The following is a 26,028-nucleotide window of genomic DNA, read 5'->3' on the forward strand; positions in this document are numbered from 1 at the left end:
GTGTGAAGAAATAAATATCTTCTTTTTAGTGGAGTGTAAAACGTAGTTTAAACTAATTATCATAGGTATATCATGGACATGAAACCATCACCCAGAAAATAATCTTTGATTTAAGTGTGTCATCATAATTTCTGTGATGGTTTAAGTTTCATCATTTGAAAGTGTGGCCTTCTTTACATCATCCTCTCTGAAACTCAGTTTCCTGATTTTTAAAAGACAATTACTGGACAGTTCAGTGATTTGAAACATTTTTTAAAAGTGGCAAAATTCTCTTTTAGTAAAAAATGAAATTGTAAATGAAATGGAATCATAAGGGAAGCTCTAACATTAAATGGATAAAAGAGAGCTGCTGTCACTGACGTGTGGGTAGAGTGTGGGGCCTGGCAGGTGGGGGCCACCTTCCCCACCAGAGGGCCCGGGCACTTCCAGGGAACTTTACAGAACAAGGTTGACAGTCTATGAGATGAGAACTTGTCTAAGATTTCTCTGGGCTTGGAATTCCTAACTTCTACATTAGTTTAGGTATCAGCTTGAATTCTAAATACATCAACATTTGTGAATTTCTCTTGACTAAAGTTTTTGCTCTGGTCTTTACAAGATTAGAGTGGGTAGGAAGTGGACTTCGGAGCCAGGAAGCTGAGAGTCACATTCCCACAACCTTGTTTATTAGTTGTAGACCTTGATCAAGCTATTTAACAGCTTTTACCAGTCTCCTCATTTTAATGCTGCGGGTGGTGATGTCTCCTACACCATAGGGTGGTTGTGGGGACTGATTTGAATGTATTTATACTCATATACATTTAAAACAGGGGCTGGCACGTAAGTGTACATACTCAATAAAGGTTAGCTATTATTTTTTCCTTCTATAACAAGACATTTAATACGGCACAGATTTTCACTGAAATACTTAAGAATGACAACTTATTTGCTTGTTAGTAACTACAGAGAGTGTAGGCTGAGTATAAGCTCAGAGGTAAGAAGTACAATGATGGCCTGAGGTGTGGCTGTCAGGATTATCAGTGTCACAAAAATCTGCATTCTTGATATGCTATCTCAGCCCTTTAAATGTTATAAATCTATAATGTTTTTATGTTCCAAATATTGCATACATGATTTAAACAAGTGTTATGGAGGTATCTGAAAGTTTCATTTAGTAATCATTATGCAGATAATTTAGGAATAAAAACTTTTTCAGTATAAACAAATGCAAAAGTAATTTCTCTCCTAGCCAAATTTTGCCTTTTTGTCCTACATTGAGTAAGGGATTAGGGGGATAATGCTACAGAAGAAGATGTGGGTAAGCCTATGTAATGCCTCATATGCCTTCTTAGGAATTTTAGTTTTTATTCTAAGAGTAATAGGAGCCACTGAAAGCAAGAGTGAGATTGTGAGTAGTCTGGTTTTGAAATTTGCCCTTTAACTGGGATAAGTAAAACTGAGGGGCCTGTCGGTGTCGCAATCCAATGTACACATCAGGATAGATGCGGAGAGGGCTGATGGCCACTCTGAGTTTATTATAACCAGCGTTTCAATATATACATAGCTTACATCTGTTAAACATACACAGGTGTTCTGGATGAAGTAATTAGCGAATGCCAAAAATTCTTAGTGATTTCTCCAGGAGCCCTCCCTTGGCCTCTTTTTTGATATTATCATGTTGTTGCTGTGCTCCCATATTTTTATCTCAGAGCAGGCAAGGTCTCTTAGGCAACGGTCCCTCTTGCTCCCGATATCGATATCGTTTCTCCATCTGTGCCCCCGGGCGGCCGCCGCCTGGCTTAGGTTGCCCCCCCAGGGGGTCTTACCCGTCATTGGCTAACCGGCCTTCTCACCTCCGGGTCACAGTTTGTTGGCAAGCTTTTTCCAGTGATTATTAACCCTTCCTACGTCAGGGGCGGCTACAGGGCCAACATGAAGGTGGGGGAATTTGTTAGGAGGCCGAGCTGTTCTCCTGTTGGATCAGTCAAGAGGGTTTCCTGGATGCAATGTTAGGGAGAAGCCATCACAGTATTTATTCCCTGACACCAAGGACTTCCTGAAAGACAGTTTCCAACCTCTACCCAGGACAATTATACATTTCTAGCTTTCACATTTTTGAGCCATACACATGCAATACAAAGTACTTTCTTTCCCTCTTTGCAGGAGGGCGGCTCCCTCAGGAAGGTCAGCATACAGTTCTCTCCTCGGGCACTTTGAGAATTGACAATGTAGTGCATCATGATCAAGGCCAATATGACTGTCAAGCAGTCAGTCCATTGGGAGTGAAAAAAGTGTCTGTCCAGCTGACTATAAAATCCAAAGGTAATGAGTGCTGTGATTGCGTTTGCACATCCTGAAGAGAATGTCTCTTTCTTTCCCCAGTTTCATTGAGAAATAATTGACATACATCACTGTATAAATTTGAAGTATACAGCAGGATGGTTTGATTTACATATATTGTAAAACAATTACCACAATACATTTAATTAACATCCATCATAACATGTAGACAGAATCAAAAGAAAAAAAATTTCTCCTTGTGATGAGAACTCTTAGGATTTACTCTCTTAACAACTTTCCTGTATATCATACAGCAGTGTTAGCGATAGTCATCCTGTTGTACAGTACCTCCCCAGTACTTATTCATCTTATAACTGGAAGTTTGTACCTTTTGACCACCTTCCTCCAATTCTCCTCCCCACACCCTGCACCTCTGGTAACTACAAATCTGATCCCTTTTTCTATGAGTTTAGTGTGGGGTTTTGTTGTTGTTGTTGTTTTTAAGATTCTACATATTAGTAAGATCATACAGTATTTGTCTTTCTATGCCTGGCTTATTTCACTCAGCATAATGCCTTCAAGGTCCATCCATGTTGTTGCAAATGGTAGAATTTCCTCATTTTTTATGGCTGAATAATATTCCAGTGTGTGTGTTTTGTGTTTGTGTACCACATCTTCTTTATCCATTCACCTATGAGTGGTTACTTACCTTGTTTCCAGGTCTTAGCCATTATAAATAATGCTGCTATGAACATGGGGTGCAGATATCTTTTTGAGTTAGTGCTTTTGTTTCCTTTGGATATATTCCCAGAAGTGAAATTGCTGGATCGTAAAATACTTAGGAATAAACTTAACGAAGGAGGTGAAAGATCTCTACTCTGAAAACTATAAGACACTGATGAAAGAAATCAAAGATACAAATAAATGGAAAGGTATCTTCTGTTCATGAATTAGAAGAACTAATATTGTTAAAATGTGACTACTACCAGAGCATCTGTAGATTCAATGCAATCTCTATCAAGATTTCAATGGTATTTTTTACAGAATAGAAAAAAACACTCCTAAAATTTATCTGGAACCACAAAAGACCCCAAATAGCCAAAGAATTCCTGAGAAAGAAGAATAAAGCAAGAAGCATCACACTTCCTGATTTCAAGATATAATATAAAGCTGTAGTAATTAAAAAAGTATGATACTGGCATAAAAACAGTCCAATGGAACAGAATCAAAAGCCCAGAAATAAACCCAAGCACATATGGTTAACTAACATTTGATGAGGGAGCCAAGAACACTCAATGGAGAAAAGACAGTCTCTTCCATAAACGGAACTGGGAAAATTGGATAATCACATGTAAAAGAATGAAACTTGACCCCTATCTTACACCACTTACAAAAATTAACTCAAAATGGATTAAAGACTTACATGTAAGATTTGAAACTGTGAAACTCCTAGAAGGAAACATAGCAAAAAAGCTTTTTGACGTGGGTCTTGGTAGTGATTTTTTGGAAATCATGCCTAAAGTATAAGCAACAAAATAAAAAATAAACAGTGGGACTACATTAAACTGAAAAGCCTCTGCACAGCAAAAGAAACCATCAACAAAGTGAAAAGATGACCTATGGAATGGGAAAAAAATCTTCAGACTTATGATGTCAAAGCAGTACTTTGGCATATCATAAATAGTAGTATTCTGGAATGAGGTAGTGTTATTTGTCCCTAGTTTATTGTTCACTGACATGTAAAAAAAGAGAAAACTCAAGGTTTAAATTTTTAAAGATAATTCCAACATAAGAATGAAAAATGCTTCTTATTGAATACTATTGAAATTTCTTAGTTCCTGGCTTATGTGGAAATGAAGGAACTTAATTACAGTATCTATAGCACCTAAATTACATTTTCAACACTGCTTTACATTTAAATATATTTTCCTAAGTTTCTCCACAAGTTTGCTATAATTTGTTTTGATGTGGTAAATCTGAATTCAGAGATAACACATATTTAGAAAAGAGCATATGAAAGTAGAAACAAACTACTGCCAGACACAGCAGTGTAGGTGTGAGAAGAAGCACCAGTAACGTTGAAGTGTTTCTGATGCTGGGACACACACGTGAGACTACCTTGAACCAAGGTCTGTGTCTGGTCTATTATCGATTCCACTCTCAGTGTATTTTAGAGATATCAAATGCTTGTTTTTTTCTGTGGAAGTTGAGGTTCTATGAAAGAAAAAAAGATGAGGGTGTGCAAATAGCAACTCAAAGGCAAGGGAAAACCTGAAACTACTGTTGTAGAAAGATGAAGGGATATGACAAGCCCTTAGAAACCTCCACTTCTTTGGCTCATTTTGTCTAAGAGGAAATGCTGAAAGGTGGTCTGCAAAATGTTTAGAGCTACTTTTGAACTGGATTTCAGCTAGCCAAAAAATCAGGAGGTTTTTACCTTAATATCTTTTTTAAAAGGAGGACATTTTTTTTTTAATTCCTTTTAACTATTTGTTTCTATGTCATTTCACTGGCCTGTCTCATGTTCCCCTGATGTCCCTTTCTGTGTTTTCCTCCCAGAGATGCTTCTAACCTTTAGTTAGGCAATGGTTTTATTTTTTCCTCTAATATTTTGCTCAACTATATGGAAATATATTATAAATGGTAGATAAAACTGGTAATTTTATAGAAACATATAGTGGCCAGCCCCATGGCCGAGTGGTTAAGTTCGCACACTCTGCTTCAGTGGCCAAGAGTTTCACCAGTTTGGATCCTGGGCACAGACATGGCACCGCTCATCAAGCCATGCTGAGGCAGTGTCCCACATGGCACAACCAGAGATGCTCACAACTAGAATACACAACTATGTACTGGGGAAAAGAAGAAAAAAAAATAAGATTGGCAACAGATGTTAGGTGCTAATCTTAAAAAAAGAAAGAAAAAAGAAACATGTAGTATAGTTAATGAAAACTAATTCCAGAAGAGGTAGAAATCCAAACAGAATATAGCAGGGTAGCAAAAGAATTGCCAAAGATCAGAGCACTGCAGATACCCTGCTGTTACTCTCTGGCATGACTGTATACATTGTTAATTACTCTGAATATTAAACTGTGAAAAAGCTAACCCAATAAAAGCATATAGTCAGGTGGTTTCCCAAAGAAAACCATCACATCTTTAAATAGCAAAGAATTCCAATGCTATTCAAATTGTTTCAGGGATTGGAAAGTAATGAACGCTATAAAATATTTTTAGTGAAACAAGAATAGTCTTGATAATGAAATCCTAAGAATTCATTAAAATATAAAAGAAGAAATCTATCTCATATATCTATGCAAAAACTCCAGGAATGTAAATAAATAAATATAATCATAAATCATAAAGAATCCAGTAGCACATTTAAAAAGTTTAATCCACAACTGTGGTGTTTATCCAGAAATTCAAGGATAGTACAATAATAGGAATGCTATTAATATTTTTACCAAATTAACAGATTTAGGGAGAAAAATCATGATTCTTTCCATAAACACTAAAAAGACATTTGATAAAATTCAACATTCATTCTCATTAAAAATGCAGTATAATAGGTCTGAATAGACATTTCTTCAATGTAATAAAATAGATCTACTGAACTCATTAGCCAAAATCCTGCTTAATAGAAAAATTATATGAAAATTTTCACTAAAGAGAGGAATAGACCAATGACTTCTGCTACCATTACTTTCCTTTAATACAGATTTGGAGAGACAGGTAATTATAATTAGCCAAGAGACACAAGAAAGAATAACCAGGAAAATTCAAAAAAAGAACCATAGTTAAGGAGTACTAATCACACTAAATAATAAAATACATAATAAAACTACAATAATTAAAACAGTACCCAGATATTGTACTAAGACGCAATATGTAATCTACAAGTAGATTCAATTACACGAGACCATAATGTATGAAAAAGATGACATTTCTTCTTAGTAAGGAAAAGATAATAATTCAATAAAAGATTGGGGGTGGGGATCGGCCCGTGGCATAAGCTCCACTTTAGTGGCTTGAGGTTTGCCAGTTCGGATCCTGGGGGTGGACCTACGTACTGCTTATCAAGCCACTCTGTGGCAGGTGTCCCACATATAAAATAGAGGAAGATGGGGACAGATGTTAGCTCAGGACTAATCTTCCTCAAAAAAAAAAACCGATTTGGGGATAACTGGGTAGATATATGAAAGTACAGTTGAGTGCATATCACACAGATTTCGTTCTGGAGAAGTTCTTCCACCTCAGCCAGTGTGTGTGCCTGGCCCTCCTGACCTGTGTCACTGCCTCTCCTACACAGATCTCCACTGAGTCTTCTCTGCTTTCGGTAGCCTTCCTTTAACTTTTTTGGTGGAGTGAGCTTTAGCGTTCCCCTAGCTTTACCGAAAATAAAACAATAGTTTTATAAACAAAACTGGTAGTACATTTCAGTTTCTCATTCTCCCTGTTGCTGTTTGATGATTTTCTTTTTTAAAGAAAGAGGAAATGCCACTATTATCCTGCCAAACCACAAGACTCCAAATCTTTTTTTCTAAATGTAAATTTCACAGTGTACTCATAGTTCTTTTCCTTGCTGTCTCAGTGCGAGCTGCAGTGGTGACTCCAGTGGGTGGGTCCATCTGAGATAGGGACTGGGAGTAGGCAAGCCTTAGTTTGGTCTTCCCATGCTTCTTTTTATCTTTTAATTCTTCCTTCCTAGTGATGGCACAGAAGGAGAGAGGAAGAGATAGGCAGATTGATTGGCGGCCAGTGAGTGGCAAGATGATCCTCTCTTTTTTGTTGCTGCTGGGTTTTGTCTGGTCTTGTCATCAGGGTCTTCTGCATGGCCACTTCTCCAGCATTCATATGTATTATTCAGAGACCACATTGAGGTCCCTCTACTACTCAGTTCTCTGGAATGGGAGACCCAGCTCCAACTTCTGGCCTCTCGGGCAACCTTGTTTCTTCTTACAGTCTATTCCACAGTCCCTGCTGACAGGGTTTCCTCACTCAATGGGTGGTCATGCTAGGGGTATTACTGATTAGAGAGAAAAGACAAATCACGTACAGCAATTAAATTAACAGCAGATTTCATATCAGTATCAAATAATAATAACTATTATTATTTAGATGCGTGCTGAACAAAAATAACGTAATTAAATATTACCTAGCAATGGAATATCAGTTGCGAAAATGGTTATTGAAATTAAAGTGGTATAATCCTCTTGTATATCTAAGGTGAAGGATTGGTTAATCTATTAATTCCAGCCTTTTAAAAGAGCAAATGCAAAAATATCAAGGGTAAGTAGCAAAAAATAAAAATATGGTTATAAGTTTCAATCAGACAAGTGAAAAAGATGGAATTAGAAAACCAAGAAATTAATTCTTTTCATAAAAGATAAGAAAGGAGAAAAAATCTGGTAGTTAATTTGTAGACCAATTCTATAAATGTTCTAAGATAAAGATCAATCCAGTCTTGTACAAACTCTTCCAGAGAATGGAAGACAGAATAGTCTCCAACTTTAACTAATAAAAGACATTGTGAGAAAAAGCTCTGAATAATCTTTATCAAAACTGAACCCACTGACATTAATAGACTAATGGAGGACGTCATGATTGTAATAGATACAGAGAAAACATTTGACTAAATTTATCATCCATTCATTATTAGGAAAAATTTGGCACTATAAAATAAACAACTAAAATGTTTTCAAAAAAGAAAAGCATTTTTTGTAGGAAAAATACAGGAAATAATATTTTTCAAGATGAAATGTTAGAGGGGCCCGCTCCGTGGCAGAGTGGTTAAGTTCGTGCTCTCTGCTGCCGCGGCCCAGGTTTGGATCCTGGGTGCAGACATGGCACCGCTGGTCAGGCCACGTTGAGGCGGTGTCCCACATCCCACAACTAGAAGGACGTGCAACTAAGATATACAACTGTGTGTGTGTGTCGGGGGGTGGTTGGGGAGATAAAGCAGGAAAAAAAAAAAAAAAAGATTGGCAACAGTTGTTAGCCCAGGTGCCAATCTTTAAAAAAAAAGAGATAAAATGTTACAAATATCCCCTTTGGAATTAGAAAGAAGATTGCATTTACTCAATGCTGTAATGGAAGGTCCTAGCCTGTGAAAAAAGGAAAGAAATAGAAGCAAATATTATGAATTTAGAAGGAATACATACAATTTTATTATTTATGTATAATAGGCTTTCCTCATACAGAATTCAAAAACATCTACAAATAGACTAGCAGAAATTATCAGAGTTTAGCAAGATCATGGGATAGGACATCAACAAGTTAAAATTATTTTCCTTTCTACAGGCCAGCAACAAACAGAATACCTAATTTTATTTTTAAAATGATACTCCTCAAAATAGCAAGACAGTTTAATTTAGTTAAAAATAAATGGACATTAGTGTTGACCATAAGTACAGCGCTGTACAGCAGATCTCTAGAAGTTAGTCGTCTTGTTTATATCCCTTTATACCCCTTGATTAATAACTAAAAATTCGTGAAGAGGGTAGATCTCGTGTTAAGTGTTTCTATGACAGTAAAATAAATTTTTAAATAAATAAATAAACCTAACAAAATATGTGCAAGAACTGTGTAGAAAAAGAATAAAACATCATTGAAAAAATAAAACGTCATTGAAAGAAACTGAAGAAGACAAATACTTAGTATTGTAAAGATGTTAATCCTTCCAATATTGATTTATAAGTCAATACAATTTCAATGAAAATCCTGAAAGGGTTTTTGGTGGAAGATGAAAGTCTGATTTCAAAATGCATATGAAAGAGCAAAGATCCAAGATAATCTAACAGCAAGATATTATAAATCGATAATAATTAACATATTGTATTATTGGCTCGGTAATTGCCAAGTTGACCAATGGAACAGAAAGAAAGATCATATATTACAGTGGTGGCATTACTCATTACAACAGAAAGTCGATCTCAATAGTGATGGGCTACTCATTATCCACAGAGAAAACATGAAATTTCATTCTTACTTTACTCTATACCCCCAAATCAATTCCAGATTAAGAAATGACTTTATTGTTAAAAAGAAAATATTTAAATATTTCTGAAAACAAATTTTGTGATAGTAATACAAAAGAATTTTTAAAGCAAGATATAAAAACCACTAGCCTATAAAAGATTAATAGTCTGTGTTAAAATTTATATCTTTTATTCATTTAAAACAAGTCAGAAACAGACAATATTGCAACACATATAACTGACAAATGTTTTTTTTGTTATCTGTACTATCTGAAGAATTCCCTAGTTCAATACCAAAAAAAGACAAATAAAATAGCAAATGGGGAAAGATAATGAGGATAATCTGGGAAAAAGTTAAATTTGTCCTGTAGAAAGGAAAATAATTTTAACTTATTGATGTCTTATCCTGTGATTTTGCTAAACTCTTATAATTTCTGATAGTCTATTTGTAAATGTTTTTGAATTCTGTATGAGGAAAGCCTATTATACATAAATAATAAAATTGTATTTTTCCTTGTTGAGATTGAATGTAGATATCTAGGAGATGGTTGGTTTATGAGCATGGAGCTAGTTGTACAGACCATGGTTGTGAATGAAGTCATTTACAGCTAAGGTGATATGTTGAATGAGAAGGTGAGAAGGCCAAGGATGGGACTTCCTTAGAGTGTAGAGGGATAGAAAAGCTCTGAATGGTATCATAAAGGAATGCCCAGTATGACACACAAACCCAGAGGAGACAAGAGTCTCAACAGCCAGGAAAAAACCTATCTCCAGAAGGAAAGAGTGATCAAATGTGTCAAAAGCCACCAAAATGTGCTTTCAATAAAGACTAGATTCTTTTTTTCTCTTTTTAAGATTCTGAATGTAAAGACCTAGACAAAAACACTTTTCATACAATCAAGTGAACCAAAGCCTTAATGGAAGTAGGCTAAGGAGTAAAGGAGTTAGGAGGTGATGAGCAGAGACTATTTGTTTTGCAAGAAGTTTCTTCATGAAGAGAAGCAGTAAGAACCTGGCAGTCAAGATGGGGCAGGGCCATGGGCCAATAAGCGGAAAAGTCTGTTTTTCTAAAGTATTTTCTGGAGGGAAGGAGAAGTCAGAAAGATGGAAGAGAGAGTGAGTAATGGATGGTTCAAGATCACTCAGGTAGCAAGATGGGACAGAATTTCAAATCCCATGAAGCAATTTGCCTTTAAGATAAGAGAAGAGGTATTTCTTTAGTTTAGATGAGGAGAGGAGGGGAGCTAAGAATGGATGGATAGGTACCTCTAGAAAAGAGAAGGGGTATAGGAACTTGAGGAATTTATAGTCTGATGGCTTTTATTTTTTCTGTGAAGTAGAAGATGCCGATATTTTGTAGGAGAAGGGTGTGCCAAAAGATGAAGTAAGTGACTTGAAAAGGATAGTAAAGGCTTAATTTAAAAAAATTATTGTTAAATAGGATCTGAAGTGACAAACCAGAACATATGACCATGCCAGATATTTTGCAGGGAGGGGTGAGGTATGTTGGGCAGAAGGACAATGGAGTAAAGGAGTTGGGAGTTTTGGAAGGAAAGTTGTAGAGGTGATAATCTTGGCTAAAAAGGGAAGAGAATGAAACTAGGAGCGTGTTGGTCAACAGACAAGAAGAAGAAGGTTCCCAGGAGTCTAGACGAAGTCAAAATGAGGAGATGAAAGAGTAATAGACAGAGGAGGTTTTGCTTTAGAGTGTGGTATTAAATATTTCCAAAAAATTTTAAGTGATGGTGCAACCTATAGTAACGAGTAGCTGTTGTGACACAAGGTGAAAGTGGATGGAGATACAGTAAATCAGATAACTGTGGCCATGACATGAAAGGTTAGATGTTAGAAATCTCTTGGTTGAATCAGGAGGGTCTCTGACTATTAGATCATTGGTCCCCATGAGATGTCCGTTGTCATTGACGTGAATCTAGCTGTTGTCAGGAATCTCTAAAGTCATGCTTTCAGCAAGCCAAATACATGTGTTAGCTTAGCATATAATGTAAGATTTTAATAAAACAAGATAAAATTCTCACTTTAAGAACAGCATCTTTTTATCTTAGTAATACATTTTTCATGTTGTCATATATTTTTATTTCAGTCATACAAAAAGATATCAAGAGATGTGATGAAAGCCCTTATACCCACTACTCAAATGAAGAAATAAACATTACAAATATCCTTAAAAATTGTTTATGTCTCTTTTCTTTTCTATCTGCTCTCAACTCCAACCTATGTGTTACTAACCTGGGTTTGCTGTTTATGATCTCCTTATGTGTCCACATAGTTGACATTTTAATTAAACTTTTTATTTTGAGATAATAGTACATTCACACTCAGTTGTAAGAGCTAACACAGAGAGATCCAGTATATCCTTTATCCAATTTCCCTTCTTTCAAAACTAGTACAATACCACAACCAGAATATTGAAATGTCAAGATCCAGAACATTCTCATAACTACAAGGATTCCTCATGCTGTCCTTTTTTAAGCTATGCTTGCTTCTCTCCCATTCTTGTCCATTCCAGACTCACTACCAACTAAAACCCTGGCAGCTACTAATCTGTTCTCTATTTCTATAATTTTGTCATTTCAAGAATGTTATATAAATAGAATCACACAGCATGTAACCTTTTGGGGTTGGTTTTTTCACTCAGTATAATTATCTGGAGATTCATCCAGATTTTGTGTGTATCAGTACCTCTTTTGATCACTAAATTATTTACCAACCATTCTTTTTATCCCTGAGTAGTAAGCCATGGTGTGAATGTACAACAATTTGTTTAATCATTCATTCATTGAAGGTATCTGGGTTGTATTTTCTGGTTATTACTAGTAAAGCTACTGTACACATTCATGTACAGGCTTTTGGATGAATTTAAGTTTTTTTTTTCTTTGGGAAGAGTGCCCAAGAGTGGAATTGCTGGGTTGTGTGGTAGTTGCATGTTTAAATTTTTAAGAAAATTTCTACATTGTTTTCCAGAGTACCTTCACCATTTTACATTCCCACAAGCAATGTATGAGTGATCTAATTTCTTTCACCCTCGCCAGCAATTTGTGTTGTCACTATTTTTTATTTTAGCTATTCGGAAAGGGGGATAGTGACATCTTACAGTGGTTTTAATTTGTATTTTCCTAAAGACTAATGATGTTGAGCATCTTTTCATATGCTTATTTCTCATCTGTATAGTCCCTTCAGTGCAATGTCATGCCTTGCCCCTTTTCTATGTGAATTATTTGCTCTTGTACTGTTGAATTTTGTGGGTTCTTTATATATTTTAGACACAAACCCTTTGTTGTGTATGTGGTTTGCAAATATTTTCTCTTAGTCTGTAACTTGTCTTTTCATCCTCTCGACATGGTCTTTCACAACAGCAAAATTTTTAATTTTGATGAAATCCAGTTTATCACTTTTTTTCTGTGATGGATTGTGCTTTTGATGCAAAGTCTAAGAACTCTTTGCTTGGCCCTAGATTCCAAAGATTTTTTCTGAGTTTTTTCCTAAAATTTTCATAGTTTTACATTTTATATTTATGTTTGTTGTCCTTTATGACTGAATTTTTGTATAACTTGTGAGACTGGGTTGCAGTTCATTCTTTTGTGGGTTTTTTTTTTTTTTTTTTTTTTTTTTGCCTAATCACTCCAGCACCATTTGTTGAAAGGTCTCAATAGAATTGTTTTTGCACCTATGTCAAAATCATTTGGGCATATTTGTATAGTTCCATTACTGGGTTCTTTACTCCATTGCATTGATGGGTGTGTCCGTGTCTGCCATGTACCAATACCACACAATCCAGATTACTGCAGCTACAGAATCAGCCTTAAAATCTGGTAGGTTGATTACTCTCACTTTATTTTTCTTTGTCAAAATTCTTTAGTGATTCTAGTTTCTTTATATTTCCATATAAAATTTAGAATAATTTGTCTATATCTTCAAAGAATAAATCTTGCTAGGATTTGATAGGAATAGCATTAAACCTAATACCAATTTGCGGAGAAATGACATTTTCACTAACTTGAGACTTCCAATCCATGAATTTGATATCTCTTGATCTATTTAGATTTTATTTGATTTCTTACCTCAGAATTTTGTAATTTTCAGCATACACATGCTGTATACGTTTTGTTAGATTTATTTTGTTTTGTTTTGTTTTGAGGAAGATTAGCCCAGAGCTAACATCTGCCACCAATCCTCCTCTTTTTTATTGCTGAGGGAGACTGGCCCTGAGCTATCATCCGTGCCCATCTTCCTCTACTTTATATGTGGGATGCCTACCACAGCATGGCTTGCCAAGCGATGCCGTGTCCGCACTCAGGATCTGAACCTGTGAACCCCAGGCCGCTGAAGTTGAAGGTGTGAATTTAACCGCTGCACCAGCGGGCCGGCCCCATTTTGTTAGATTTAGACTGAAGCATTTTAATGTTTTTGAACACTTGTAAATGGTATTGTTTTTAAAATTTCTATGTCCATATGTTCATTGCTTGAATATACAAATGCAGTTGATTTTTTTTTACATTCGTCTTTTATCCTGCCATCTTATTGAGCTCACTTTGAAGTATTTTTTCAGATTTCTTAGAATTTTCTACATGGACAATCATATCATCTGCAAAGAGGACAGTTTTATGTATTTATTTTCCCAATTTGTATACCTTCTATGTCCTTCTCCTGCCATATGGTGCTGGCTAGATCATCTAGAGCTGTATTGAATAAGAGTGATGAGAGCAGTCATCCTTGCCTTGTTCGCTGAGAGGGAAACCATTCACTCTTTCACCATTAAGCGCAACGTTTATTATAGGTTTTTTTCTCTATGCTCATTTTCAAGTTGTGCAAGTTCTCTTCTATTTCTATTTTTCTGAGAGTTTTTATTTAATCATAAATGACTATTGAATCTAGTCAAACACTTTTTTGCATTAATTGATATTATCATGTGACTTTTCTTCTTTAGCTGTTACTACAGTGGATTTCGTTGATCAATTTTCAAATCTTGCACTAGATTTGCATCCCTGGAATAAACTCTACGTGGTCATGGTCTATAAATCTTTTTATATTGAAGCATTCATTTGCTGGTGCTTTGTTCATAACTTTTGTGTTTATATTCATGAGAAGCACTGGTCTGTAGTTTTTTTCTTTTGTTTTCTTTTGGTATTGTCTTTATCTGGTTTTGATATTAGGGTAAGCCTCCTCAAGAGTCAAGGAACATGCCCTCCTCTTTTATTTCCCAGACGAGGTTGTATAGGATTGATGTTAATTCTTCTGAAATTGTTGGGCAGATTTCTCCAGTAAAGAAATTCTAGTTCTTTCCCAAAGATTTATTTTTTAGGAGTTTAAAAAATTATGAATTCAATTTCCTTAATAGTTAGGGCTATTCTAAGTACCCATTTCATATTAAGTGAGTCATGGTAGTTTGTGTCTTTTGAGGAAATAAAGTAAGATTAAGTCTTTTTATCTTACCTAGCAATAAATTTTTGATGTTACCATATACCTTTATTTCCAGACTACAAAAAGATGTTGAGAAAGAATAAGGAAAATGTTGTGTCCACTGTTAAGCTCAAGAAAAAATTATTACAAATATGGTTAAAGACTGTGTGCATTTCTCTTCCGTTTTTCTTCCACTCACCTCTACCCTAATGGCCACTACTCTGGGTTCGATGTTTATCATTCTCTCAGATGTCCAAGTAATTGTTTTTTTAATGTGGTTAACCAATATAGTATCCAGATGTATACTATCTGACTGGCTGGCACATACTGACATTAAACAATGATATTGACATGCCATTATTTTGGTTTGTTTCCACAGTTCTTCCAGTGTTTATTCAAGTACCTGAGGATACAAGTGCAGAGGTTGGAAAGAATGTAAATATTGCATGTCATGCTCAGGGAGAATCACAGCCCATAATTATTTGGAATAAGGTAAGACCTCAACTAAAAGCACAGCAGCATTAAAAACACTGACAGATGTATTGACCCACTGAAACAGGTAATGATTCTCATATTGACTTATTGCTCCTGTGATTTTTGCTAGCAAGTAATACTTTTTACATGAAACAGGTTTATTTCCTGCTTCTTCTTCTATTTTTTCTAAGTGACTGTATCTGATTTTGGCTCAGGACTTTGGTAAATTCTATCCTTTCTCATTTGCTTAGTGATGAAAGCTTTATAAGCATAACGAAATTCCTCCAAGGAAAAATTGCTTTTGTCATGTATAAATTAAGAGTTTTAGTGGCTAGCAGGCAAGAGTTTTGAATTAATAACTCAGAAGTGGATTAAAAGTAGGTCATTAGCTGAAACAAGAAGGGAAATGAAAAACTTGGTTGGTAAAACTAAATGACATAAAAACAAGTCCCTTTGTGGGTTCAAAACTTGAATGACTCTAAAGAAATAATAGCTCTTTATTTATATATCTTAACATACTTCCTTTGGTTCTTTAAGCCGTATTCTTTCAACATAATTGCTTCTTCCATTTTAAGTTTTCCATCCCAATGAAATGATTGGTCTCGGAGTCTAGTATTCTTAAAAGTAAATGAAACTACTTACACTTGAATGGCAGTTTTTGTGGAAAATTTTGACAAAATGTAAAATTTGTGAAAGGTTACAAAACTGTTTTCCAAAGCCACTTGGCTTATTTTGTTGTTGCCATATGGTAATATGATATTTTTGTGGCTCACTTCTTTTGTGTTGTAGCTAAGGATCACATGCAGTTCTCTATAAAGAGTAAGTTTAGTGGTCTCAGACTTGAAATTTTAGGCACGTGTTCTCTCAAATAGTCTGAATATTTTCTATAATTCCTTTTTAATTTCATATTATATAACTCAAGTATTTTCATGCTAAAATACGAAGCGTGAAAAATGTTCATTTTGGTCAGTGTCTAACGCCTTATTTGATGTTCTGCTAAATGCTTTATCATATAATCCTATCAGCAAAATATCACGACATCTAATTTCTAAAAGGCAGCTTCTAATCACAAACAATTGTTTGAGGGCTGACTACATGCCAAACATTTCACATACATCATCACATTTAATCTTTGTAACAATCGTCTTCAATTCACAAGTTTGAAAGCGTGTGAGTTAGGATACTTTTGCTACAAGCAACAGAAACTACCTAAAAGAAGCAGATTAGGAATTTATTGGAAAGCTATCTGCTCAGAGACTCTAAGCAAAAGTTGTAGAACTGTAGGTTTAACCTTAGAGTTCTGGCAGTAAGTAAGGAAAAGAGAGGAAAAGGGACCAACTTTGGAAACGAAGATGCAGCAGTGCTCCAGCAAGAGGAAGTAGAGAGAGCTGTCTTGAAGGAAAGACTGTCTGGGCCCTACTACTGTGACCTGGTCACCTCAGGCCCCTTCTATATATCTGGTCTCTTTCAGTCTGTCCTTCCATCTGGTAGGTCTCTCTTCTTCCTCTCATCCCCTACCTTGAGTTACCAGCTACCCATCACCTTGGTCTTTTTTTCTAGCACTGGCCAAAGACAGCTATGAGAATCTGAAGACATATGAAACATGTTTTCACTCTAAACCTTTAAGGTTACGTTCTGACCTGTTGGCCATCACTGGAGTATGAATTCTTTTGAAATAATATCTCCCATCCTCAGTTTCCTGTGAATCTCTTGGGGAGGGGCATGATAGAGGCATCTCCACCCTACTCCACTCCAACTGCAATTTCTTAAAGTCAATTTCTTTTACGTTTCAAAATTAACAGCATAATAATGAAAAGTACATAAATCCGTATTAATTATAAATGAATGCTCTTTAATAATATTTCATATAAAATGTAGTTATTTTTATCTTCTTAAGGTATAATTTTAATTGAGAAACATGGATATATATAAAAACTTTGCAGGTATACAAAACCTATGGGTACATATAAAGAAGAAATAGAAGGGAAATCAGAAATATGAAAATATTTTGACTTTTTTAGGTGGTGGATTTGTGAGCATTTTTCTCCTTTTCAAATTTTATTTGTATTGTTGTTGCCAGAATTCTTTTTTAGAACTAAGCAGGATATGAATAAATTGTATATGTTCATCCATTGGAATGAGGATTTTAAAATCATCATATTAAATAATTACATGATTGAACTTTTGAGTACCATATTTATTTTGATTAGAGAGGGAGAGAAACTACACTCCCTGGAAACTTTTCTCTCTCTCTATCTCTTTCCTTCTTCTCTCCTTTAGACGCACAGTGCTTGACACATCATCAGCACCCAGAAGACATTTGTTGAGCAAATTAAACTCTATCCAACAAAATGTAGAGATTTTTTTTAAGGAATCACATTTTATTCCAGTGACCATTCTTCTTCACTCCCTAGGCAGGTGTTCAGATTACTGAGAGTGGTAAATTCCATGTTGATGGTGGAGGCATGCTAACCATCTATGATGTGGGGCAAGCTGACCAGGGAAGATGTGAATGTGTGGCTCAGAATCCATTTGGCCTTGTTGTGGCCAGCATGTTCCTCACAGTCCTTGGTAAGCATTTACAGCTCCTTATGCAACACTCAAATGAATGTCTTTGAAAGGCTCCTACTCGCAATCCTAATTGATTCACCTCACTACCCAGGTTCTTCTGTACATTCTTTCTAGTCAAACATGTTAATGTTAAATCAAAGCTATCTTAACTTTTTAAATCTAAGCTCGTAAGTGTAAACTATGTTAATGGGTGTTAAACAGCAAAAATACCAATGCTGAAAGGGAACATAAATAGCATGGATTTGCAAATGTATATCATCTTTTCTTAGGCATTGAAAATTATAGAATGTAAGATGTATTCATAGCCAAATAAATGTGGAGCAAGAGATTTTAAGGATAAATAGAATTCAACGTGGATTAGTCACTCTGCCCTAGTGTGTTTAATCCTACATTAAAGTTAAAAATCAGTCAGTTAATCAAGCTTCTAGGTAAGATTTGCCACTATGAGAACAAATATTTCAATATTTGGACGAATTTATAACTGGCCAACATAATCGTCATTGTTTTACATTTTATCCATAATCTGGTTGTATAGCTGTAGCCTTCTGCTAGTGGATTATAAATGACTTTAAAAAATTGATTGCCATTGTTTTATAAAAAGTAAAATCCTTTTTCTCAATTAATCAGTTCGTATTGAAAGTGAAAGTCCACTTTTAGGCAGACTCAAGTAGACTGCGCTGAAACCTCAGCTGTAGTTGTAGAAACGGAGAGAGACTGCGATGATTGACTGACATAGTCTCCACGCGGGGAAGCATTCAAAAACAGCACAGCACGCCTGCACATATGAACCGACATCGAGTTGCTTTCTGCAGATGAGTTTAGGAATTTTTCCCTTGTTGACAATCGGCAGTTGAAATAAATGGGTCCCGCTACGAGCATATGGAGTGATGTTTGGGGCTTTGCCCATTTTTTGGTTTCCTTAGAAATGGGCAGATTTCATAAATAGGGTTTTGCAGACTCATTTTCTCCTTTTAGTTTTCCCAGTTTTCATGGGTTTATAAATTGGGTAACTCTTCTCATTATAAATACAAACCTGGCTAAAAATAGGTTCATTGAATCAAATCATAGCCTTAAAGATGTCACTATTTTCCTACCATATAATAAAATAGTTTCATATTCTTCCACCTGAAAATTCTGAGATATCAAACTTTTGCATATACCTTTTTTTGATATTTTTTATAAAGTGTATATTTTCATTAATGTCACATCAATTTTCATGTATATGCTATACTGTATGGTAAAAACGTATTCACTGAAGAATATTATTCTTGAAATTATAACAATGTAGCTAGTGACCAGCAAATATTTATTCTAGTAAGATCAGAAATTTTTTAAAACGTAGGATTTCTTAACATTACAAAAATCTTAGTCTTACTCATCTATTCTCTATCAGTTCATGTTTTTCCTGGTTTGGAATCCATGATAGTTGTGTTTCTTTTTATAAGTTTGTGGAGATCTTATTCTGTTCTTCAACTGTTTATGAGAACTATGGAAAATATCCTTGAGGCATTTCTGCTTCTTTGTGTTGTCCTTGTCAGGTTTGGGGATCAGAGTGATATTGGCTTCATAGAATGTGTTAGGGAGTACTCCATCTTTCTCAATTTTCTGGAACAGTTTGAGAAGAATAGGTATTAAGTCTTCTTTGAATGTTTGGTAGAATTCTCCAGAGAAGCTGTCTGGTCCTGGACTCTTATTTTTGGGGAGGTTTTTGATTACCGTTTCTATTTCCTTACTTGTGATTGGCCTATTCAGATTCTCCATTTCTTCCTGATTCAGTTTGGGGAGATTGTAGGAGTCTAGGAATTGGTCCATTTCTTCCAGGTTGTTCAATTTGTTGGCATATAGTTTTTCATAGTATTCTCTTATGATCCCTTGTATTTCATTGATATCTGTTGTGATTTCTCCTCTCTCATTCCTAATTTTATTTATTTGCGATTTCTCTCTTCTTTTCTTGGTGAGTCTGGCTAATGGTTTGTCGATTTTGTTAATTTTTTCGAAGAACCAACTCTTTGTTTCATTGATCCTTTCTATTGTCTTTTTTGTTTCAATATCGTTTATTTCTGCTCTTATTTTTATTATTTCCCTCCTTCTACTGACTCTTGGCTTTGTTTGTTCTTCTTCTTCTAGTTCTGTTAGGTGTCGTTTGAGGTTGCTTATGTGAGCTTTTTCTTGTTTAGTGAGGTGAGCCTGTATTTTGATGAATTTCCCCTTGAGGCATTTCTGGAAAAAAGTTATTATAAAGTTTAAATTAACATCATTTACATTCTAGAGGTGCTAGAAAACTTTACTAGTAAACAAACAAACAAACATTCTCTCTCTGCCTCCTATTCTTTCCCTGTCTTGTCTGTCTGTTTCTCTCTGCCACACACACACAAACACCATAATCATAGTGGCAATATTTGAGAACCTCCAATAAGAATTTCATTGTGGGTGGCTGAAATTTAACTAATCATCTTATATATACTCTTTAAAAGTAAAACATTTGGTTAAAATGTCTTAATTACTCTATTTATCAGATTTTAAAACAGCGATAAGTAGTATTTATCAACATTATGCTCTATTGTGCAGAAAAGAGAACATCAGTCTATAGGGATGAAATAATTCAAAAAAAGAAGCTATTCAATCAAGAAAAAGTATTATTATTTTTTGCTCTGGAGACATTTGTATATCAATATAAAGGAAAATTAATTTATATTTGCATCTCGTACTAAATAAATTTCATCATATTAGAAATATTTTTTAGAAAAGGAAGAAAAATGCAAGGATGTAAATTTAAAAGCTTTAAATAAATTTAAGATTTAAGACAAGAAATATGTGTGCATGTGTATGTTTACACAACCCAAATTAGCAGAATAGGAGAAAATGTGTCAGTATAAAATATCACCTATAGAACATTTTATGACTTAGAGCTTTTCATTCACCAGGTTATCCTAATTAAGAGAAAAAACGCATGCATTATAGGAGGATTTTCCCATCTTGCTGCCCCCGCTTAGCAATTATGGGATGTTGTAACTCCACTCATTATGTAATAAGTGACACAAAGAGAATCACGCCTTTTGAGCTTCTATTCTACACTGGGGATTGTAATAATAGGAAATAATCCAAAATAATAAAAAACACACAACAACAATTGAAGCAAAATCTGGGCATCGTATATAAAAATATGTGCGTTTTACTGACTACTGCTCAAAGCAAAGCATTTATAATAGCAAAAGAAAGTTTCCGCAAGTTGTAATTTTTTAAGGAAGTTCATATATTCATAGATTTAATAGATTTTTAATGGTCTTAATAGATTTAAATAATCTATGCTTCTGATATAGTATTTACTGGGAACCTATCCTTTTGTTAGGATGTCCTCAATGTATTTTATGTTGGCAAATGTTGTTCATGTCTGCTTGCTTCTTTCTCTAGATAAGATGTGGTATCTGAATGCTCCACGTTTTACTTTAGACTTAAAAAAACCAAATTTTGGTCAAAATATAATTTATTTTAACACCTCCTGTGTATATATTGATACGTCGTTAAGTGCTGTGAAGTAGAAGGCTCATTTCTTGCTTGTGAAAATGAGTCAGTCTAACTGAGGCCACAAGACAAGATTAGAAGTGTGAGGTAGTGGGGAAAACCCTGGGTTAAGTCATCAGACTTCATTTTGTAGATCTCAGCCGCTTTGTATAACTTACTTACTCATAACAGGAATTAATTTTCTCATTTCTTAAAAAAGTGGAATTGGACACTTTCAAGAGTCCTTTTTGGCATAGAATTTCTGTGTCTATGATAGAAACAAATGTGCAATAATAGTCAGGAGGCAGTTTACAGCATGTCTACATGATAGAATACTTACCATTGACACACTTAAATAATAAGTGGACAAGGCTACAAATGAAATGGTGACACAAAATTTATTAAATAAAAATTCTGGAGCACAAATAACATGCGCGTATTTTTTAAAATTATATAAAAACAAATCTAAACCATGTTGTCTTCCCTGAAATTCTGAGTTGAATATCTAATTGTTTGTTGGACTTTTCATTTTGGTTGACGCACAGTTCTCCCAATTCCAGATGTTAAAAACTGATCTTGAATGTATTCTAAGCGGAACTCCATATTTTCCCCGAAAGATCCTGTTTCCTCCTAGCGGCCCTTTAATATCATCCATATTTGTCTAATCGGGAAACCTGTGCCCCTCCTGATTCTTCTCCTCCGTTCTCCTCCTTTACCTCAACGACTACGCCTCACCAGTTTTTCCTCTCAGATATTGCTGCTTCTCCACTTCTCTCCGTGACATCCTCTTCTAGGGTCACCTTTGGTCATTCAGACTTTTGCAACAATGTTAGAAATTATCTTCCCACCTGTGATATTCTCCATTTCACCTATATCCTCAACCCAACAAATTATTATTGAACTAAACTGAATGAGAATTAGGGCTGCATTAGTTGACTTTAAGTTAGTGAGACCTTTTCTATTATGTTAAGTACGTAACTGGTATTAAACTCATACTAATAATACTAATAAAAAATAGTTAATATTTCTTGGACATTTACCATGTGTTCCACGTGCTCTCTATCAAATAACTTATTTAATTCACGTATGATCTAGTTATTTTTCAAAATCTGAATGATTTACTGATTATCTAACATTTTAATCCAGATATTTGTCATTGTCTGGACAAAACATCTGTTTCAAAATCACTGAAGTTGTTGCACAATGAATAAACTATGAAGTATCAAAACATTTTAATTAATTATATTTGCTCAAATGTATCAATGAAATGAAACTGATAATTGAATTATTTTGAATTGCTATTTTACTATATTTGTTAATTTACTCTCAGTATGGTATAAATTTGTTTACATAATAATTAACAGATACATGACAATCTTGTTTACCAGACTAAACTTTACTAATACAATGAATAGTGAAATATTTCTATAAAGAACTGCATGCACCTAATATATATGCACATATATTTATAATACCTTTGTCCGTATTGAACATATTTCTTATCCGTTCATACATGAAATCTATAACAAACGCATACGTCTATCCTGAGATAAGCCATGTGTTCTCAAAAATTTTAGCGTTAAATTTTAAGATCAGTAAGTAACATTTTCAGATTTTTGGTGTAGTAGTTTTTGGATAGTTTGGAAATTATTTTTAAAAAACCAAATAATCAAAATAAAAGGCATATCTCAAACATCAACCTAAAAATAAATAGTTGGTATCTTTCCTTTTTCAGTCTCTGGAAAAACAGTGGAGCCTGCAAGACTGTGAGCCCATTTACATGTTTAATGATGCAAATGATGAGTAAGGCAGAGTTGTTGCTGTTCAAAGAAAATTATATGACAAAGGCAGTCATTAATGTCAATTTGTATGCTGTAGAAGGATCTGATTTCCTAGGACAGCCCTCACAAGTGTCAGGGGTAGTCAGTGTCATTCTTCTGAGGGGGAGATTTAATGTGATAAGGCCTATTTAGTTATGATAGTCGCGTTATCTGGCTCCTTTTCTCTCAGGGGAGGGGGGATAAAGAGTACTCCAAAACTCTATCGGCAATTGTGAAAGAAACTGGGCTTTCACTGAGGTCTAGGTATTTTGTGGTGAGAGAGAGCAGGAGCACAGCTGCGGTTCCATCCGCAGTCATCCAGAGCCGGGCCTTTGATATGGTGGGCACAGCACAGTTGACCTGACACGCCATTTGGCCTGAGCTCCCCTTTCCCTCCAGTTTACCTTTGACTTTATCCTCAGTGGTGGTGACAGAGCCTCATACATACATGTGCCGGATTAAAAGTAGTTGCTCATCAGATGACTTGAAACGTGTTTATTTTGTAACCCTACTGAGGCTTTTTTTTCTTTTTGTTAACCCCAAGACTTATAGGAAAATGTTCTAGCTCTCTCTCCACCTCTGCAAAATTTTGCATAAAAAGATGGAGAATATGTCAGAATTTTCTGATCATTCTATCCCTTATGTCATTAATTGAGGTGTTTTTTGAGACAAATAAGATATTAATAGTATTTTTTGATTCTAATGTGCCCTAATAGACTGAATTTGCTTTGCATAATGCAGTGCTGTTCTGAAGAAATTTATGGAAATAGTTTTGCCATTTGTACCAAACCAAACAATACTGAAACTAAATGAATAATAAAAAGGTTATTTTATTTTACCCTAAAACTATGAAACTTAAAAAAATTCCTAAGTAAAATGACAAAAGTGAGAATTAATGTTACTAAGAATATTTTCTGTGCGAACATATTACATATTTAATGTTCCTTTAAGAATCTGTGAAGAGACAACTTTTATTGTTTTCTATTTGTGCACTTTAGAATTTAATTATTTCAAAGAATATTTACATATTATGCTACCTTTCTTCTTACTTTCTGCTCGTTTTCATGCTTACACTCTTGTTGGTTTCTTATTAATACAGAGAAATAGCAAGTCAAGTTGAAGGAAATGACAGGACAACACAGTATCAACTGATAATTATGTGAGGATATAGATTACCTATTGGTTTGAAACACAAGAATCATTGAAAGTCACCTCATATTTGCATTGTGACATACAGTTTTCAAAGAACTTTGCATGCCTTTTTTATATGATAATCACGTTTAATAACTGCATCAAGCCTGAACCATAAGCTGAGCAAGTCTCATTAATTCTATTTTATGAATGAGTCAAAAGATGAAGAGATGTTGTCAAATTCCTCATGCTTATAAATTTATGCAAATATACAGCAAACCTCTTTTATAAATAGAATCAAAGCAAAATTATCAAACAAATTAAATTCAGATTAACATGTTAAATGATGCTTTCCTGAAATTTAAATATCACTTCCCAAGTTCTGTCTGCCACAGTGAACAGCCTTTTGAGTTATGGCATCTCAAATCCACTGTGTGCAGTGTGATAACTCGATCCTAGTGCACAACTTTTCTTCCATTCAAATCCAAGTAGACCTGTGATAGTATGTTATGCACACAGGTGCAAGTAGTCTACTGACAGTGATTGTCATGAACAAGAGCAACTGATTCACGGCGCTTTCTACACTCAAGGTTCACAAGTAAAGGAGTAAAAGAGAAGTGATAGAGAAAAGGCTAACATCTTGATTAAATTATCAAGTCAGTCTACATGCCAGCACAGGTTGATTTGATTGATCTCAGTTGCTTTATTTCCAAGTAAAAGTAACGAATTAAGTGGCTCATTCTCACTTTTTTTTTTAACATAATCATTTTATGGCAATCTTTTTTAGTTTTCTAATTGTTACGTTAAGCAGTCATTTTAGCATCCCTCCACGTGAGTGTTCATCAATTCTAAGTGCTGCATGATATTCCATATTGTACATCCACCACATTTTTCTCATCCACACTTTCACTGCTGCACTAACAATTTTCTCCAACTCCTTCTACACAAAATTTCAATGAACATTCTCATTTATACCCCTTATGGATTCGTATAAGAATTTCTCTGGATATATATGTCGGAATGAGATTGCTGGGTGAGAGAGTGTGCAAATACGTAATTTTACAAAGTAAAAACAGAACTCCAAAAAGTCACTAAACAAAATGTCGGAAATAGAAGCACCAATTCTGCATTCTCACCAGCCTGCCTATGTCCACTTAAAACCCCTGCCAAAACTTAGCACTAGCCAGCTTTTTTTATTTTTGCCAGAATAAGCAGAAAACGGTAGTTTATTGATACTTAAAATTTTATTTCTGAGGTTATAAGTGATTTTGAATATCTGCTACACACTTATTAACTTTCAGGTGTCCTCTCTTATAACTTGCTCATACACAGCTTTTCTTAATGCATTGTAAGAATTTCTTGTATGAAACAGAATATTAATTCTGTGTCAGAATTTAGAAATTGCAGATGTTGTTACCCACTATGTCATTTACCTATGACCTTTTTACCTTTTTTGTTCATGTTCTTCCCTGGACAGAAACTGTTAGTCTCATGTAATCAAATCAATCAATTTGTCTTTTTTTCTTTCAATTATCTTTAGCTAATATATGGTCAATTCAAAATGTTTCTTATACTAGAAAAGGTAACACTGACCTTCTGGAGCTTCAATATTCTGGTCAGGATAAAGATTGAGTTAAATTGCCTGTGTAGCCTACCACTTATAATTACTGCACATAATCCAGTTTACTAAGAAGGTTTTATCAGAGTCATTGATCTCACTGTTTTTCTTACAATATCTATACTATTGGTATTTTTTTCTTGAAATTGTTTATGTTAGTGGCCTTTTTAGGACAATAAAACAACCTAGTATGTATATATGGTCATAATATAAAGAAATTTTCTTATAACACTCAGATGTGGAATGGTATTTGGACCTATCTATT

General features: G+C 34.8%; 1 protein-coding gene across 1 annotated transcript in view; it reads left to right on the plus strand.

The window, feature by feature from the left end:
• PXDNL (peroxidasin like) overlaps positions 1 to 26,028 on the plus strand; it is a 69,811-nt gene that overhangs the window by 6,962 nt on the left and 36,821 nt on the right. Inside the window, 3 exon segments of the mRNA XM_023648330.2 lie at positions 2,143 to 2,301; positions 15,028 to 15,140; positions 17,537 to 17,693. Of these exon segments, the coding sequence (XP_023504098.2) occupies positions 2,143 to 2,301; positions 15,028 to 15,140; positions 17,537 to 17,693 (429 nt within the window).

Source organism: Equus caballus, chromosome 9 (assembly GCF_041296265.1).
Source record: "Equus caballus isolate H_3958 breed thoroughbred chromosome 9, TB-T2T, whole genome shotgun sequence".
In the NCBI taxonomy this organism is placed as follows: Eukaryota; Metazoa; Chordata; class Mammalia; order Perissodactyla; family Equidae; genus Equus; species Equus caballus.